We start from the raw sequence: 18890 nt of genomic DNA, 5'->3' as shown, positions 1-18890 counted from the left end.
CTATTTTTAATACAGTTTGCTGGTGCTGTTGAGTTCTGTTTGACTGATTAAGACTGGGCTATGTTTTTCACTCATGCTGGTGGTATGTAGGTTCCCCTCAAAAAGAGGTTGTTGTCACTGTGTTGCAGTACTTGCTGCTTATTACCATGTGTTTGTAGCAGTATCACAGTATCACTAAGGTTGGAAGAGACCTCGAGGATTATCGAGTCCAACCTGTCTCCACAGACCTCATGACACAGTAGCTTTGGTCCTGGGCTGTTAATTGATAGTGCACCCCCATCCATTTCCATTGGTGCCATCTGGTGAGGTGCTGAAGAAGGCTGCGCATGAAGCAACTTTCTGCTCACTTGGATGATGATTTGAGAGGAGAAGGGGAGAAGCCAGAGGTGTGAGGTGCTAGGGCATGGTGTTCAGCTGTGGTTTACGTGACACCTGGAGCTACATAGAACTTAACAGGAATAGTGAAGTTTCAAATGAACTGGACTGGACTTTTTGTGGAAAGCTGCCTGGTGATATCCATTCATGTAGTTCCTGTGGCATTGGCAGCAGCTGTTCAGGGTCTCCCTGGCAGTGCAGTTGTATGGTAAATGTGGCTGCAGCGACCCTTACCTGTGGAGAAAGCAAATGAAGTATGTTTTGTAATGTTGCAATTGCTTGCCTGGCAGATACAAGCTTTACATGCTAGTTAGCATGTTTCTTCTGGGCAGCTCTAAGTATAAAAAAATGTAGGGGTAGAGAAGTGGGCAGTTTTGATCTGTAGGCAACAGTCCTCCAGTTACTTCTTCCAGGGGCAGTTTTCCAAGGGAAACTTCTTGGACAGTCTGCAGTGAGCTCCTTCTTTGTCTTTCCACATCATGGTCTGGTCTACAGGGCTGTACCTTTCTGAGAAAAAGATGCAGCTCATGGTTGAATGATCGTGAACCTAGTTCATTGATAAAGTTCACCAAGTTCACTAAGGGTGATGCCAGTTGAAAGGGCTCTGGCTTGGCTATGCATGTAGAAGAGGGAACCTAAGCTAGAATTACACACCACAGTTTACGTGCTCTTGGTCGTGCTGCCTGCTACCCAGCATGGATATCCTGGTGCCAGCTTCCGTCTTCTCCTTTTCTCTCCTTCATCTTTGCTTCCCCACATCTGTGGTACTGGAATTAGTGCTGGCTGTTCAGGAAAAAATGTTGTGGCTCCTGGATTGGGAGCCAGGCATTACCATTTCCTATGTCCTCAATTGGTCTGGCTCTGAGGCAAACCAAGGAACCTGTGTCTGTGGATATTCTGGTTAGCAGAGGCTAGCCTATATATAGTTTGGTTGATGGCTTTAAGCAAGCTATGATAAACCATGATCTTTTTTGGAGAGGAAGAATGAGAGGGATTACAGTGACAAGCTTTCCAAACCAACAATTAGTTTATGTTTTCCAAGTGTGTCCACAAGTGGGGAGGTTGCAAAAACGCATAGCATTTTACAGTCCTTCATGTAGAAATCTGTGGCTTGCTTTTCTTGTTCATTTTGTTTTGTTTTTAAATACATGGGACTTGATCTTAGGCTCCATTGTGTTTAGAAACTGCACAACATGTTGGACATGCAGCCACCCAGGGAATGTGCTGATCTGTTGGCATGTATAAAAGAGACAAAAAGCTTATGTGTCGTTCGAGGGTATGAGGGATGTAGAGGAATAAGGTTACACAATAGCTTTTAACGTAAATCTGCATGGGTGTTAAGAAGGGTAAGTCAGACAGCTCCACTGTTGGACATACAGCTGTTTGTCTGAAGGTCTCAATCAATTAAGTTCTCTTTTGAACAGAGCTCTGTTTATAGATCAGTACTTTTTGTGCTAGTAGGAGACAAGTAACAACAGCAAAGTTAATAGTATTTTTATTCACTGACCTGGCAGGTTTCTCCTGTCATAATTCTCTGTGCACTGTGGAGGCTTCTGCAATATAACCAGACAGAGCAGGCACAGTGGTAGATCCTGTTGCCTTCCAGGAGTGTGTTTTCAAGACAAGGGTTGGAAGCACCACAGGTGTGCTGCAGTACACAAAATATGAAAGCTGGGAGGTTAGCTGCCTTTTCTCTCTAAACCAGCTCATTTCCTTTTACTGATGTAGGTAAGTAAAATCCTATCAGTATGTGTCAGACTCTTGTTTAAAAGGCAAAACTTTGTAGATGGTAATGCATACTGTGGTGCCAGCCTCATTAACTCAGCAGTTCTTGTGTTTCTCTGCTTATTGAAGCCAGATTTCTGGTGTAGTTCTTAAAGCATTAAAATTTGGATATCACTAGCAGCTATGTTACCCCAGTGTTTGACTTGTCTGCATGGAGTTACAGCTTTTCAGCAAATGAGGGTGTCTCACCAAATAGCTCCTGATCTAGATGGGTTTGATCTTTGAGATCTTGCATTGATGGAAGCAGCATAAAACTTTTCCAGTGTTTGGACCAGCTTCTCTCATCTTTATGCCATGGAAGTTAAGCTAAAAGACCTACAGGGAGCTTGCATAGAAATTCTTCATGGGGAAAGTCTTAAGAAAAGACCTTCTACTCCCCTTTCTTCCCTTTGGTTTTTGGCATTTGTGGAGTGTGGAGGATGGGGTCAAGTAAAGTGGAGCTGCTTACTTTCTCTGGCTGTTACAACGCTTCTCCTATAGCAGAAGTGTGAAAGAGCACTTTCCACTATGGCAAAACAGCACACAGGTGTGATGCAGATAGGACTTTGTTCTATGCTCTTTCCTAGTTGATAGCATTGTTGTGTAGATACTACTAGATTTCCTTACTTGGCTTTTCTTGATCCTGTTCCCCACTTTGAGTACTATCAGCTCACCCTACAGATTTCCCAGTCCTCCTTCCCACTCCTTGAGTACTGCTCAATGTACTGAGGAAGTGACATGCCACAGCTGCTGGTTACCAGTTCTTCTCTGATTGTGTTTTCTTGTCCTTCTGCTTGGGTTTATGGGCAGAGAGAGAGAAAGGACAGAACTGGGCTCCTTGGTGGTAGTTGTCAGACATGCTAGGGGATTAAAAGTAATGCAAAACCTGAGCATATAGAGAAGACTAAGAATCCATTCTTGGAAGAAAATCCTTGTATGATGGGATCCTCTCTAGTATTTGAATCTAGTAGGCAGAAGTATTTGAGAGGTAAGTAGGCATGAGGTGCTGGGTGACAGGTTGGACTTGGTGATCTTGGAGGTCTTTTCCAACCTTGTTGATTCTATGATTCTATAAGACACAGATTTAAAGGGAGGAATGGGAGTATTGACATGGTCAGTATCAATAGCTAGCCAACATCATGAGCTAGAGCATTCACATGTGAGTGCATACACGATTTTACAGAATTGGTTTTATGCTATTTTTCTACCAAAGGGCTATATAGTTGTAGCCTGCCTGCCTGCCCATCTGGTCTGTCTCTGTAAGTTTTGAACAGAGGGTTTTTTTCCCCTCAGGTAAGCACAAGTGAGTTTTGGAAATACCAGAAATGTAGATATTTGTGGGAATGGCTTGCATTATGGAAAGAAGTCACAAAGAGTTCTAAGGAGGCCAAATCAGTCCTGCAAATGTTTTGGGAAAGGAGGTCCTAAGAGTGAAAAGTGCTTACTTGATAATCAAATAAATGACAATGGAGACAGCCATCCTAAGTCAACTGAAAAATAGTGCTATTCCTGATTTTGAGCTAAAATATTGTTTACATTAACACAGTATCATCTATAAAATCTCTTAATCCCATCATCTTAACTTTTCACACTGTGACAAGAGATGCTTTTAGTATTTGTTGTGAGAAAAAAGGCACTGACGAAGTTTGGTAAGGTAGCAACACTTCTTTGTGCGTGAACTTGCTTGTCTGGCCCCCATAATTGTTTTACAACACCATCTAAACATATCTTTAAATTAAAAAAAAAAGAGCCCAGGCATTTTTGCTGACTGTGTAACTGTTGAGGCTCTTTGTGTTGAAAAGAAATTTCTGAAACAGTTTTTGCAGCTGGAGAGAGGAGGAGGATAAAGATAGCGAGGAGCAGTAGGTGTGATCCCTTGACCGATTCAACTGCCACAGGGCAGTTGGACAAGAAAACATTTTGGGCTGTGTGTACTTCAGAACTTGCAAAGAGCCATTGATGTTTCAACATGTCATGTAATGAACATTTTGACTCTGCATTTGGAGACACTTTGATAGGTGGTGGAGTCACCATCCCTGGAGGTGTTCAAGAGGAGATTGGACGTGGCACTTGGTGCCGTAGTTTAGTCATGAGGTCTGGGGTGACAGGCTGGACTCGATGATCTTTGAGGTCTCTTCCAACCTTGGTGATTCTGTGATCCTCAAGAAAATGAAAGAGAAGCTTCACATGACAAAGCATGGGCCACGCTGCGTGTTGTGAGATTCAGATACCAGCTTTTCTAACCAATTTCCATTAAGGGATCTGGATAATGAACAGCCCTTTTTTTTCAGTCAAGGTGTTGATCTGTACCTTAGACTTAGGAAACTAACTTTCAGTCACCTTAAGTGTAAGGTTATTGAAGGCTTACACAAGTTTTCTTGTGGGTGAGAAAGGGCAGTGACATTATTATGGTGGTCTGATTCAATAAAATCTGAGTGAAGCTGAAAATCAGCTCTTTTATTACTTTTCCATTTACAGCTGTTGCTATCTCACTGGATAAGTAGACTTGAGAATATATCTTGATGTGAAGTGTCTCAAGGAAAGCAGAAGAAAGATACACGGTTTGGTTTGTGTTCAGCTGGACATCCATTTAGCTTCCTTTCTCTGTAGGAGATCTGTTTCTTAAAATACTTCTTGTTGCTGAGAGAGTATAAGTCTGTAGTTGTTTCCAAAACATTCTAATTTGTACTTGATTAACATTTTCATAGATATTGTTGAGTGTCATTACTGAAATGATTCAGAGCTCTAAAGAGCCCTGATATGCAGTGAGAGAGAAAATGCTGCATCTGTTTTACCTACTGTTTTTTGGCTGCCTGTCCCTCAAACTTGTTTTTCTAAGGAGTGAAATCTCTGCATGTTAGGCTAATTACTGCACATCAGTTCCTGAACTCTTTAAAAGGCTTTGGTGTCAGCTGTGCAAAAGTGCAGTGATTTAGTCAAGGGTCCAAATACCTATTATGCACGTGCAGTAGAAATAATGTAAAATCACAGAATCACAGAATGGTAGGGGTTGGAAGGGACCTCTGAAGATCATCAACTCCAACCCCCTTGCCAGAGCAGGATCACCTCAAGCAAATCACACAGGAACACATCCAGATGGGCACTGAAAGTCTCCAGAGATGGAGACCCTGACACCTCTCTGGGCAGCTTGTTCCAGTGCTCTGCCACCCTTAAAATTTAAGTTCCTTCTCATGTTGTATGTTTAACTTTATGCCAATTACTTCTTGTCCTCTCACTGAGGACCACTGAGAAGAGTCTGACCCCATCTTTCTGACAGCCACCCCTTAGATATTTGTAAGTATAAATAAGATTGCCCCCTCAGCCTCCTTGAAGCTAAACAGACCCAGCTCTCTCAGCCTTTCCTCAAATGACAGATACTCCAGTCCCCTGCACTGGACTCTCTCCAGTAGTTCTTTGTCCTTCTTGAGCTGGGTGCCCAGAACTGGACACAATACTCCTGGTGAGGCCTCACCAGCACAGAGAAGAGGGGGAGAAGAACCTCCTTCGACCTAATGGCCACACTCCTCTTAATGCATCCTGGGATACCATTTGCTTTCTTGGCCTCAGGGACACACTGTCGGCTCGTGGTGATCCTCTTGTCTACCAGGAGTCCCAGATCCTTTTTCTTAGAGCTGCTTTCCAGGTCAGCACCCGATCTGTATTGGTATATAGGGTTGTTCTTCCCCACATGCAGTACTTTATACTTGCCCATATTTGAATTTCATTACATGCCTCCCCACCCACCTCTGCAGCCTGTCTGGGTCACACTGGATGGCAGCACAGCCTTCTGGTGTGTCAGCTGCTCCTCCCAGTTCGGTATCATCAGCAAACTTGCTGAGAATACACTCTGTCCCTTTGTCCAGATCATTAATGAATATACTCAATAGGGCTGGATGCAGTACTGGTCCTGGGGGACACTGCCAGCCACAGGCCCCCAGCTAGACTCTGCCCCACTGACCACAACTTTCTGAGCTCTGTCCTTCAGCCAGCTCCCAATCCATCTCACCAATCCAACCCACAGTTGTTAAGCTTGGCTGTGAGAATGCCATGAATGTAGTGCTAATTGTTGTCTCTGTAGCAAGCCACAGATTAGTGTTCCCTTCACACCATTCACTTGAAATGGAGTAGTGAACAATATTGATCAGCCTTGATGGTCCAGGGACCTTAAAACTGTTGAATATTTATAATTACTCATTACTTACACCTGTCCAGGTGAATTTACACACACACACACACACACACACACACACACATTATCTATTTCCTTTGTCCTGTTGTTGTTGGGGCTTGACCTTGAAATTGGTGGGAAATTTGCTGTTGCCGTAATTCACAGAGGAATTTGCCTGTTCTTAAAAATTGTCTGTCTTAGGAGGTCTGCTTCTGCTTCCACTTTGCCCTCCTAGGTTACAGAATGATCTCCTCCAGCACTGAACCGTGCAAATACAGGCGTCCCTTCTAATCCCATGGTAAGAATAACCAGATTTGTGTACATTTCCCACTTTTTTTGCCTTTTTTCTCTTTTCTTTTAAAGCCTGAGACTGCAGCTGCGCTGAAGCGCACTGTTGAGGCTCTTATGGAGAGAGGAGCCATCGTGAGAAACCTGGAAAACCTGGGAGAAAGATCTCTGCCTTACAGAATCTCCAAGCACAGGGAGCGCCACAGAAGAGGAGGGTATGCACGGTGCCTTTTTCCTTAAAACCCCTTAAAATGTACACAACTAACTCATAGTTTACCCTTCCCTGTGATTTTTGAGAGTATGCCTGTATTGTCTGATCTCAGTAAGGGGTTGTGTGGCTCTGTGTGTGTGCGCTGTGCTTCAAGTGGTGTTTTTTTTTGCTCTTTTATTTTTTATGGCATTTTGCTTTTTGTTAGTATTTAGTTGTGGTGTTCCAAGTAGCCTGAGTCCAGGCTTGCAGAACTCCTTTCCTAAGCATACACAGTGTGACTTTGTTTTGCCATTTTTATGTAACTGTTTTCCAAGGCAGTCAGGCTGTTTACTGATAAAACTCATACTTAATCTGCTAGTTGCTTATTGGCAGGATTGATTCTTCCTCTCTCATGCATCTGAACTAAATGTTGATTAAAATGTGCGCTCTGCAAGATTTTTGCTTGTGTTTCTGATCCAGCTTTTATTAAGGATGTTGAAGAGGACCATGTGGCTTACAAGGAAGTATGATAAACGTAAAAGAAGCTGTGAACTGGCATCTCAAATGTCTGGCTTGCTCTGCAGTGCAGGAGGAAGGTGATGTGGATCTCACCCCCTGCTCCCTTAGACCAGCTCGTTGTTGCTGCTTCAGGCTACCTCCAAAATGGACGATGGCTCTTTCTGGCTCTTGCGAGGAGTGAGAAATGTTGCTAGGCAACCCACAGTGCTGGGGCTGCCTGTGGTAATCACAATAACAATTAGCAACATGCTCCTCCTAATCCCTGTAATGCAACTCTGCCTAATCAAATGGCTGGTGAACCTGCCTGCCTCCCAACTTCCCTGAGGGTTGTCCGGCGCTGGGGAAGGTGAGGTGATTCCAGAGGGGCACTTTTTGTGAAGCCCTTCTTGGATCATCCCTCTGGAGGTGGCTCACAGTTTCACTCCCTCTTCTGAGGACTTCTTCATTCTCCTGTACAAGTAGGAGTGGTAACAGCTGTCAGTTAAAGTAGACTGACAGAAAGGGAAGGGAATGAAATCTCCACCACATGCCTGTAACTCAACAGAAAGCAATGGCATTGTGAGTGCAACCGTCTTGCACTTGCGCTCTATGGTTTTCTGCAAAACTGGCCTGGTCCTGTCAGTTTTGCATCTTAGGATGAATTCTTGTTGCCCTCACGTGGGAGCTAATCAAAGACTTGCCTCAAACAGATTACTAATTACTTCATCTTTTGTTGGAGTAGAAGCATTTTATAAACATTAAAGCCTTTTCTGATGGTTTAAGCAGGGCAACTAGCTGGCATTACTCTCATTGTAAAGGAGGGGAGCTGAGGCACAGGGACTGAGTTCCACTAATATTGGATGATGAAATTGAGACTTCTGGTTCTTGATTTTTTTTTCTCTAGAGTACTTAAGCACTCTAACATTTCACCACTTCAGATGACAGTTTCTGCTTGGCTTGGGAGGCAGTACTTCTGCAGATCAGGTCTTGGGTTCTTCAAAAAAACAGGACAGGAGAGAATAGTAACCCGAATCACAAGAACTATGTAGCAGAGATTAATAGAAGCCATTTCTCTAGAGGATCTTTCAGATATGTAAACTGGCTGAACTCATTTACTGCAGCAGATTACTTACATAGTAAGCGGGATGAGGGAATCTCGACTATAACCCTCCTTTTTTTGGAGAGTCCTTAGAGCAGATGTATTTTGTGTTCTGAATGAAGCAAGGTTGCAAAGATTTAGTAGCAAATAATTGCAGTTGTGTCTTGAAAAATGGGCAGGAAGCCGTCAGATTAATGTCACCATCACTGTTCCTCCTCTGACTCCCAATTCAAGTGCATCTACGTGTTTAGCGGTCGCTCTGCTTGCCCTTCATGTGGAAGTTCTGCATTTGAATATGGTAGCTTCCTCCCCTAAACTGCTTGACTCCTTGAAAGGGAGAAGTGATGGAGAGAGGGTACCACAGGAAATAGTTGTTTTGTGTGCTTTTAATTGGAAAACACAAATTCACAGGAGATACTACAGAGGGGACCAGAAGGCAGTTTCAGTACCTGGTAGTGAGGGAGAATTGGTTTTGTGTAGATTTTGCTGGGGAGGTTGCAGTTCAGTGTATGAGTATGGTGGATTCCTCTACACCATCCAATGTTTTATACTATCTCTAGAACAAATTAGTTGGGATATTAAACATAAATTAGGAATAGGAAGTGAAAAGTCAGGTTTTGATCCACCTTATAAAATCAGTCAGTTCTACTTTTTTATGTTTGTTTGTTTTAACAGGACAGAGTTGGAAAAAAAACCCAAAAAGCTGAAAGGGCTTCAGTGAGTGTGCAGATGATGCTCTGTGACTGTGGTGGGGAGAGCACTGAATTTTTCAAAGCTTTCAAGTCTGGAGGGTTTTTTGGTTTGATTTTTAAAATTGTATTTATTGATTTTTACTTGTTTTGTGATTCTTGGGTTCCTTCCAACCCAATGCAATCTGTGAAACTCAATATTCATAGCAATAAATTATATGAAAACGAGTGCAATACAATAGTTGTGGCACGGGGGTCACAGCTTAATATTGTGTGTCTTAGAGATGGCTCTTGTCCTAGTGACAGCTGCATGAACCTGTCACTCAGAATGGCAAGGAATCCCCCCCACCTCTGTGGGGTGTTTGCCTGAAAATCAAACCCCACTAAAGCAATCTTTCTCATCAGCATTAGTGAGCCTAGCTTTGCTCCCTCCTAAAACTGCCAGTGCTATCCAGGCCGGTGCTCTGGACAGCACCAGCTATTCACAGGTAAACTGAGGTGTGTTCTCTGGCATGCCTCGTAGCCATCTGTCTCCTGTATATTTTCTTCATTTAGTTAATTCTGGTTTTAACTGCAGTTCAAGTCTTTTAATATACAGCATATCATAAAATGGAGTGATTGACAGTGAAAGGACCCATGGGCGTGTGATGTCCATGGCAAAGCTACTGCTGGACTTAGGTGTTGGTAGTGTCTTTAGTGAAGAGTTAAGAACTAAACTTAAAAGTGAGTATTCTTAAGTCAATAGGGAGGATGGTTGTATTCTTAATAGGGGGCTTTTTCTTTTCCCTCTGCGTTCTGTAGTGCTCCAGCATCATCTGTCTTGGGCATACTGTATTACAGGCACATTACTCATTTAAGAATATCCAGGAGACCTTGTGGAGAATGAGAATTTTGCTGCCAATTGATCTCTTAATCTGAGATTTTTTTCCAAGCCCGTCACAGGGGATTGTGGCCCACAGCTGTCACTGGAACGAGCAGTTTTTACTTTCCCAGGCAGATTTGAAGACCTCAGATGCTAACAAATGATTGACTTGCTTCTTTTCAGGAAATTATATTCGCTTAGCAGGTGGTGCATGGGGATTAAGGGTCTATTACAACAAATTTAGGTCTTTCTCTTAAATGCACCTATTTTGGCAGAAAACACTCCCCTTTTTCTAGAGACCAAACACTGACAGCTTTTACGTTCAAGTAATTACAGCAATAGTGTGTTTCAGGAGCGGTGTGGATATGTCTGAGGAATTAAACTTTGAAATCACTGGTTTACTGATATTTTAAACTGAAGCTGAATTAGCTACTAATTCAATTTATGCTATTAAATTCCTGCAGTAGAACATGAATGTTTTGATTTTAAAGCCTTTAAGACCACGATTCGAGTAACATCTCACAAAGCTATAACAAATACTGTTTATCTTACGCATTAATAAACTGTGTGAAGGACAAATAGGCTCCAGTGTGGGTTAGATATGTAAATTTAGTTGAGGCATGGAGCATGAGGGACTTGCCCATGGCCACCCTGCCACTGAAAAAAAAAAAAAACCCAGTGGAAAAATGTAAATAAGGATTACAACCTTTATCTCCTAATGGACAGCAGATTTGTGCCAAGTATTTGTTTTACTGGCCACTACTTGTTTATAGTTACTAATGAGTTGTATTCCAATTACTTTTAACATTTAATACTGCACTGCATGCATCAGGAGGTGCTTATTTCTGGAACAAGCAAAAGTGAACCCATTTCAATAAGCTGTGTACCGGTATTTGAATTCAAGGAACGTTAAACTCTGGATTTGTTGGCTGTTTAAGATGATGCAGAAGCACTGAATCCCTCAAAGCAGCCTTCAAATAAAGGATCCAGCCTGAGGCTGGTTGATGACATTGCAGAGCCATTGCACATATTTGGTCAGAGCTAAAGTGGAGAATATTGCAACTGCTTGTAAAATGATACAGCTCAGTAGCACAGTCTGTGGGTTTGCACTTTTTGGCATACCTGTTTTCTTTGGCCTTCCCAGGCTATGCCTTAATCATATGCTTGTGACACTTCATGCTTTGGGGCACCAGATAAAGGAGGTGGTTTTGGGGGCTGTGGTTGGTATGTAGGATATTTTTACTTTAGGGAAGATGGGACAAGGGTGGCTGCAAAACAGATCTTTGAAAAAGAAGGTTCAGACACTCCTCTGGGAAGGTAATGGCTAAAACTTTTTGCAGACTAGGAATCTATTAAACTGGAAGGAGCTATGACAGAGCCTGTAATAAAAAAGAAAGTGGCCAGGTGTGACTGGATTTTGAATACTGTCTCTAGAGATTTAGAATCATAGAATGCTCTGGGTTGGAAGGGACCTCTACAGCTTGTCCAGGTCCTCCTGGATGACATCCTGTCCTGCTGGCATATCAACTGTGCCACTCAGCTTGGTGTCACCTGCAAACTTGCTGAGGGTTCACTCAATCTCACTCTTTATATCATTGATAAAGATTTGTTGGTAGTGATGTTATTCTCCCACTCACTGTTGCTTCCATGCTTGTTTTTATTACCTCTGTTTTAGAAAAAACCCCCACACTTCAGCCTGGGCAGTGCTCAGATCTAAATAGGGTTTTGTAACCTCACAGAGCATTGTGCCTTTTCCCTTCTGCTTTGTTTTGTGTATGTGTGTGCTTTCCCCTATGAAATCTACCTGCAATACAGAAACGCTTGTGGACCTCTCTCCCTGCATTTTTATTTCATTTACTCTGTTTGTGAGTGCTGCAGCTAAGCTGTGCATAGTTCTGATTATTAATAACAATTTCCATGTTCTATTTGCCAATTTTTCATTGCCTTGTGTGGTTTTTATTCCCCCCCCCCCCCCTTCAAATTTGATTTTGAAAAGATGGCAATTTTCTTTTGTTATTTGCTTTTTTGTTTAGCTGTTCATTTCCAGTTATCTCATCAGCCCACTTGTTTTCTGAAATAGCAAACTCAGGTCTTACTTTTGTTCTTGCTGAATTGTATTTTTGAATCCTACTTTAATGTGTGCATGGGGAATTTTCTGTAGGAGTTGTGCAGGGGCCCTGGTGATTGCCAGAGTCTACTGAGGAGCACAGGATTTAGACTGACAGCTTCTTGTGGGTCAGGAATTGGAATATCCAGGTTGCAGTTTCAGTTACGCTGTGAACTTGTTTGTGTGATGGAGGAAAATGGCAGGGCAAGGAGATCCTTTTCCAAGCATACAGCACAATGAACTTGTCCTCCAGGCCCTGTGGCACCATGATTACTCACTGGGAGCACCAAGCTTCAGCACAGGGTTCCTCTCTTGACTGCAAAGAGGGAGGCTGTCCTGGCCTTCCCACAGATCACTCTGACCTCCTCTGGGTTGTGTAGAATCTGAAGTGATTTTGCCCTCCTGTAGGAGCACCTTGTGTTTTGCCCTCTTTATGGGGTGTGTTGCTTTGCCAAAGCATGTGCTCAGGAAAAGGGGCATGACTGTCTCAGTTCTTGGTGCCTCAGTGATCTAGTACACAAGGAATAGATAGTTACTAAGAGGAGTATTTCAGTACCTGAGCATCATGTTAAGATATTTGAATATTTTGGAAGCATAGCTGTATAAGTTGTGTGACATCTTCAGACTTTTCCTCTTTCCAGAAAGTACCTAAGCTTAGAAACTGTACTTAACACAACTTACTTTTAAAAAGTAGCTTGTGGCACAAGTAGGTTGCAGCAGAATATTATTCCATGTGGATAAGAGATGCTTGAAGTGTCTTCCAGTAACCCATGATGTCTGGATACAATTTTGTTTATCTGTAAGAGTGAAATAACAGCTGCCTATCAGAATTGTTCTCTAGGGTGTCTATAACTTTTAACAAACCTTCTCCCCACCCCCTAGTAAAATCCAAACTACTGCATAGCTAAAGGGACTTCATCCTGCAGACAAATGTTCTGACATGTTTAGCTTCACTCAAGACAGACTCCTGATGACCTGAGAGAAGGAAAGAAAAACAGATGAAAGAGTTTGCAAACTTTCCCTTTCTTAATACCACCAAGCTAAATTGATAGCTACTGCACAGCCTGCACTGTTAGTTTCTGTTCAGATTTTAGAGCATATTGATATGTTCCAGCAAAAAACAGGAGTTCTGGATCTGTAGTGCACTTGGATGAGAACAAAATCAGTTTGAGTATTTGAGCCCTATGCACATTTGTGGTATTTTCTGCTAAACTGATTATCTTCTTCCACTAGATGGGGCTTGCTTCTTGAACCATTACTTTTTCTTCAAATGCTTTTGCCAACATGCACATACATGTAAGCCTGGATGTGCCTCAAGTATCAGAGCCCTGAAATACCTTTTTTTTTCCCCCCTTCCCCCTTACCTGAGGGAGTGCAGTTTGCAGTTTTAGTGCTTTCCAGAAGAAATGGCACCGTGTAATAAATAGTTTGTGGTGCTGAGGCGCCAGTATCGTTTGCTGATGCATTAAATTCTGTGGAGTCCTTGTGCAAGGAAAAAAAAAAGGATGAAATTTGAAGGCTGCTTTCAAATAGTGGGCTTGGTGGGATGGGAATCAGTCACCATTTTGGGGTTTTTTTTTAAGCTGTAAATTATACAGAAGGCAGAGAACCGACACAGGCAAAATGAATACTTGCTGTTGTAACTTCAGCCCTGCTCATAACGATTCTGCAGACTTCTCAGCTGCTGTCCAGTGAGCATGACTTTTCAAACACTCCAAACAGATCAGGCTGGTTTCTCTTCTGCAGGGTAACAGTGTCTCTTTAAAGACTATTTTTCTGCAACACTGCAAAATGTCTTTCCATTATTTGATTAACTTCATCACAGGCATCTATGCATACAATTTGACAAATGGTATTTCTGAAGACTGTGGATGGTAAAGTGAATTTTTCCTCAAAGTGCTAGCTCACTATGGATTGTTTGTGTCATTGCTACAGCACAGCCCAGTTACTAAGGTACCAGCTTTTGATTTTGATCTGGCATTTCCCCAGTTGTTGTTCTTGTGATTTTTCAAGGGGCTTCCATCTATTCTTTATAGAATACACAGAATAAACCAGGTTGGAAGAGACCTTCAAGATCATCGCGTCCAACCCATCAACCAATCCAACACCACCTAAACAACTAACCCATGGCACCAAGCACCCCATCAAGTCTCCTCCTGAACACCTCCAATGATAGTGACTCCACCACCTCCCCAGGCAGCCCATTCCAATGGGCAATCACTCTCTCTGTGTAGAACTTTTTCCTAACATCCAGCCTGAACCTCCCCTGGCACAGCCTGAGACTGTGTCCTCTTGTTCTGGTACTGGCTGCCTGGGAGAAGAGACCAACATCCGTCTGTCTACAACCTCCCTTCAGGTAGTTGTAGAGAGTAATAAGGTCACCCCTCAGTCTCCTCTTCTCCATGCTAAGCAACCCCAGCTCCCTCAGCCTCTCCTCGTAGGGCTTGTGTTCCAAACCCCTCACCAACTTTGTTGCTCTTCTCTGGACTCGTTCCAGCAAGTCAACATCCTTCCTAAACTGAGGGGCCCAGAACTGGACACAGCACTGAAGGTGCGGCCTAACCAGTGCAGTGTACAGGGGCAGAATGACCTCCCTGCTCCTGCTGGCCACACTGTTCCTGATGCAGGCCAGGATGCCATTGGCCCCCTTGGCTGTAACGAGTGTGTTAGTCCTTCCAGCTACAAAATGATAATCCTTCTGAGTATGAACTTGCCTGCCTGCTATGCTGAGGAAGGGCAGCTACCATCAGAGTTGAGAAAAAAGCAAACAACCTCTCTTCAGTGGTCCCAGAGATGAAGAGATCATTCAAGTAGCAAAAAAATTTAATTTGTGTGTGATTACCTTAATGAGAATGAAAGCTCTCACACAAGTGCTGCAGCGTGCTCCAGGTGTTTTCCTGTTTCCCTGCTCAATGCCTCACCTCTACCTGTTCATCACAGCAGTTTCTTTGTATCTTCCACATCTGCAGGGGAGACTTCCATTCACTTACTGCCACTGTGTAAAAGAGAAATGTAAGCATACAGACATTTTTTGGGCACAACCATGGGACTACACAGCCTCTTCCAAGTCTGCCATACATGTGATGTTTCCTCAGCTCTCCAGGGTGACAAAGATGCATTCTAGAAGGATTCAAAAGTGCATTTTGATGCAGATGCTTTTCAGGGTTCTTTGAAGTCCTAAACTGTCAATTTGAAAGCAAAATATTTGAGTATCCTTAGGACTCAAGGTTCAAACAATTTCTGGCTTGAATATATTAAAAAGGAGAAATGAAGCATGGATTTTTTTTCATCTCCTCCCCCCCTCCCCTCTCCTGTGCAAAGACATGTCCTCCTTTACTTGAGATTCTATGCTATTGTAATTTTTGTTTCAGTTAGTGCATTGTTTTAATACATTTGAGTTTGCTCTCCTGCATTTAAATCATCCTTCTATTTACAGTCAAGCAGGATGACAAAAATAACTCTGGTCTCATATTGAATCAGTGGAATTTTCCTGCATTTCTCCCCTGGTGACTGACTCCTAGAGAGCCTAAATGCTTTTGCATTTTTGCTTGAAAAAATGAGGTGGTTTCCCTCCTGCATTCCTGTGTTTTCCCCTATCTTTAAGTCTCACTGGGATGTGGTTTCGTTTACTACACAAACAGTAGCTACAGCCTCGGGTACTGGGTCACAGACCACTGCCTGAAATGAAGGTGGCTGTATGCCTTATGGAGGGTGGATTAAAAGCCCCACAGCCTGGTGACAGTTGATTTCCATATGCATATTCTGGGGGGGGAGGGTTTCCAGAGCTCCTCAGGGATTACGCTATCAGTTGTGTTTGCTTACGGCTCTCGCAGCTGTTAGATTCTTCTCTTTCTTTAATGTAGAAACAGTATTTTCTACGTGGGCCCTCCTTTTCTCCTCTCTTTTTTTGGCACAGGAAGGCAAACGTTGCTTGTTAATGCCGACATGTGGTGGTTGTTTTTAAAAACCTGCCTTGTTCCCAATTACAGCACTTTTGTGTTGTCAGATGAAATACCTATTCTGTGAGGAGTCATAAAGATATGCTGTAACAGCTCATCCTCCCATCCCCCCCCCCCCCCTTCTCCTTCGGTTATCAACAGTGCGTCAGTGGAAATTTCCACCCTTTGCTAATGTGAGAGAAAGCACAAAGTTGCAAAGCAGCCTTCGGAGGGGAAAAAAAAACAACAACACTGTTGCTGTTTTAGGAACACAATGGAAGGCAGCATGCAACTTGCAAGCAGAAATTGAGTCATTTTTGAGAGATGGAGGGACTGAAGTGGTGCTGCAAAGAGCGCAGATGGGAATAGGAGTGAGTGCCCTTCCTAAGGGAATGGGCCATGGGAGTGGGGGTAGATCACCAGCCAGAAATTCTTGCCCCATCTTCCTTTTGGTTCGCTGCCACTGTGCGACGATTTGGAAGGTTTCCTCCCAAGGAGGAGAGTTGAAGTGTCATCTGTTAAATTTACCAGTGGCTTTTAATAGCTTTAACAGAAAACACAACTTGCCCTTTCTAAGGGGTGTACATCCTTCAGATGTTGCTGGGCAGTATTTCTAATGAATTATCCAAGCTTAAAAATCGTTTCTCTCCCTAAACTTTTAACCAGGTGGCATCTCTTAATTCTGGAGACCAGAAAATGGTAGGCAGTTCAGTCTTACAACTATATTAAGCCAAATCCTGTTCCCCATTGAAGCCTGTGAGGATTTGCAAGGACTGACCTCACCAGTGTTCCTCCAAGTCCTGCTCGAGGAAAGTTATTCCTGTAGCTCCTAGCAGCCCTGTTGCAGTCAGAAGAGCAGCACCCTTGCTGACGTGACCTGGCGTTGGTCCCTTGGCTTCAGTGATGCTCAGCCACAGATAGCACCAGCTGGGCACCTTTTCTGGAGGACTCATTGCTGCAGTATAGGCTGCAGGGAAACTTTTGTTTTTGCTATCAGACCCTTCACATACAAGAATTCAGTGCTTCAATCTGGTCTTTCTTAAAGAGACTTCAGAGTCTTATTGTGGCTATTTAAGTAAAGGACTGTGTAAGGGCTTTGGATTAGGATGTCTCTGGCCAAGGAGAAGCATCTTCACTGGGCTTTCCACAGGTGGGTTCCACCTCTGTAATAATCCCAGAGTGCTCCTTGAGTCATTTTTGGCCCATTGGGTCTCCACTGTGTGTAACATGTTGGATGTAACACATTTAGTTGGATGACCATGAACCCCGTGCAGTGTGAATAATGTGAATGTGTCTGTTGTTCATGACCCCATCTCCTCTATTTCCTCTTCAGACTCCCAGTTCAGCTTCTAAACCTGGTGACTTGTGACTTACCTTCTGAGATTACCTTTATGGAAATGGATTGTGATGCTCATGCTAAGCTGATTTAGTAAGAATCCACTGCTCTGTGTTAGGTACAGTGTTTAAATCAAACTGGGAGGCATGATCATGTTTGGGTAATGTGACTTTATTTTAAGGGCTATCACTTTCAGGTTATACTGGTAAGTGGACTACAAGAAAAGGGGCACATTAATAAAAGGATGTATAAAGATTACAGTGAGATAGGCAGGAAGCAGAGTGCTGTACATCTAGGCTTTAAATTACTGGTAGTCCCTGCAAACAAGGTGAGTGGTTAGCTCTCTTCAGTAGGATTTCTGAGACAGTTGCAATGTCTTTTTACTGTACTGTGGTTGGTGTGATCCCAAATGCAGACAAAGCAATTAAAAAGTGTTCTAGCTCTCCATTGACCATCTTGGTTCATTCACAGCATTTCAAGGGAGGAGAGGTGGCCAGTGGCATGGCCAATTTGGTTTTTGCATTAGTATGATAGCTGGTAGTAGGTTGCTCATATTGTAGGGAAAGCAGACATAATGTTGCTAGTGAATTTAAGGTATGTGTCACATTAAGAAATGGGTCTAGTTGATGTGCAGTGTGTGGCTGTGTCCCTTGTCTGAAATGGGGCTCATGAAGTGCAGTAGACCTCTCATTTGTTTGGGTGTACTGGATTTTCATAAGCCTCTTACAAAATTATAATTCAGCTCATGTACAAGGTGCAGTTCTTCAGCAAAGGAGTTTATTGCAGAAGGAACCTTGCTGACCTAAGATATTAATGGGATGGTCAACTTTTTCATTATAGATGGTCAAAGATAGCTATGTGGTGAACACAAAGTGCTTCCCTGGAGCAGTGCATGTAATAGAGGCTGTGCACACGGGAAAGTAAGACTTCAGTCCCACCTAGGTCAGCATGACAGTGTCCTGTCAAGTGCCAACTGCACAAGTGGGCATGGCATGTATGCAACATCAGCTCCCACCCTTCAGATTGAAAATGTAAGCCATGTTCACATCAGCAATGTGCCTAATTTGGGATAAGATCACCTCCTTGGGTTTCTTTTGCTGTTGCTGTGGGGTTTTGGTTTGGTTTTAAATTTCCATTCAGCTCTGAAGCAGAACTTTAACAGAAGAAATGTTCCTTTATGTATATAAGCTTAAAATCACAGAATATCAGGGGTTTGAAGGGACCTCAAAAGATCATCTAGTCCAGCCTTGGTGGTGGTGATACTGTGAACCCTGCTGCCAGAGCAGGATCACCTAGAGTAGGTCACACAGGAATGCACCCAGGTGGGTTTTGAAAGTCTCCAGTGAAGAAGACTCCACAACCCCTCTGGGTAGCTTCTTCCAGTGCTCTGTCACCCTTGCAGTGAAAAAGTTTTTCCTTATGTTCATGTGGAACCTCCAGTGCTGCAGCTTTCATCCATTGTCCCTTGTCCTATTGTCAGACGTCACTGAGAAGAGCCTGGCTCTGTCCTCCTGACACTTGCCCTTCACGTACTTATAAACATTAATGAGGTTACTCCCAATGACCTTCTTATCCT

General features: G+C 43.1%; 1 protein-coding gene across 1 annotated transcript in view; it reads left to right on the top strand.

The window, feature by feature from the left end:
- The window catches only part of MRPS6 (mitochondrial ribosomal protein S6), a 51064-nt gene that overhangs the window by 30927 nt on the left and 1247 nt on the right, over nt 1-18890 (top strand). Inside the window, exon 2 of the mRNA XM_054166067.1 lies at nt 6671-6810. Within this exon, the coding sequence (XP_054022042.1) occupies nt 6671-6810 (140 nt within the window). The remainder of the gene's footprint in view (nt 1-6670; nt 6811-18890) is intronic.

The sequence above is a fragment of the Dryobates pubescens genome, chromosome 12 (assembly GCF_014839835.1).
Source record: "Dryobates pubescens isolate bDryPub1 chromosome 12, bDryPub1.pri, whole genome shotgun sequence".
Lineage (NCBI taxonomy): Eukaryota > Metazoa > Chordata > Aves > Piciformes > Picidae > Dryobates > Dryobates pubescens.
The sequence above is the reverse complement of the archived record's forward strand: the minus strand, read 5'-3'. Positions and strand labels throughout refer to the sequence as shown.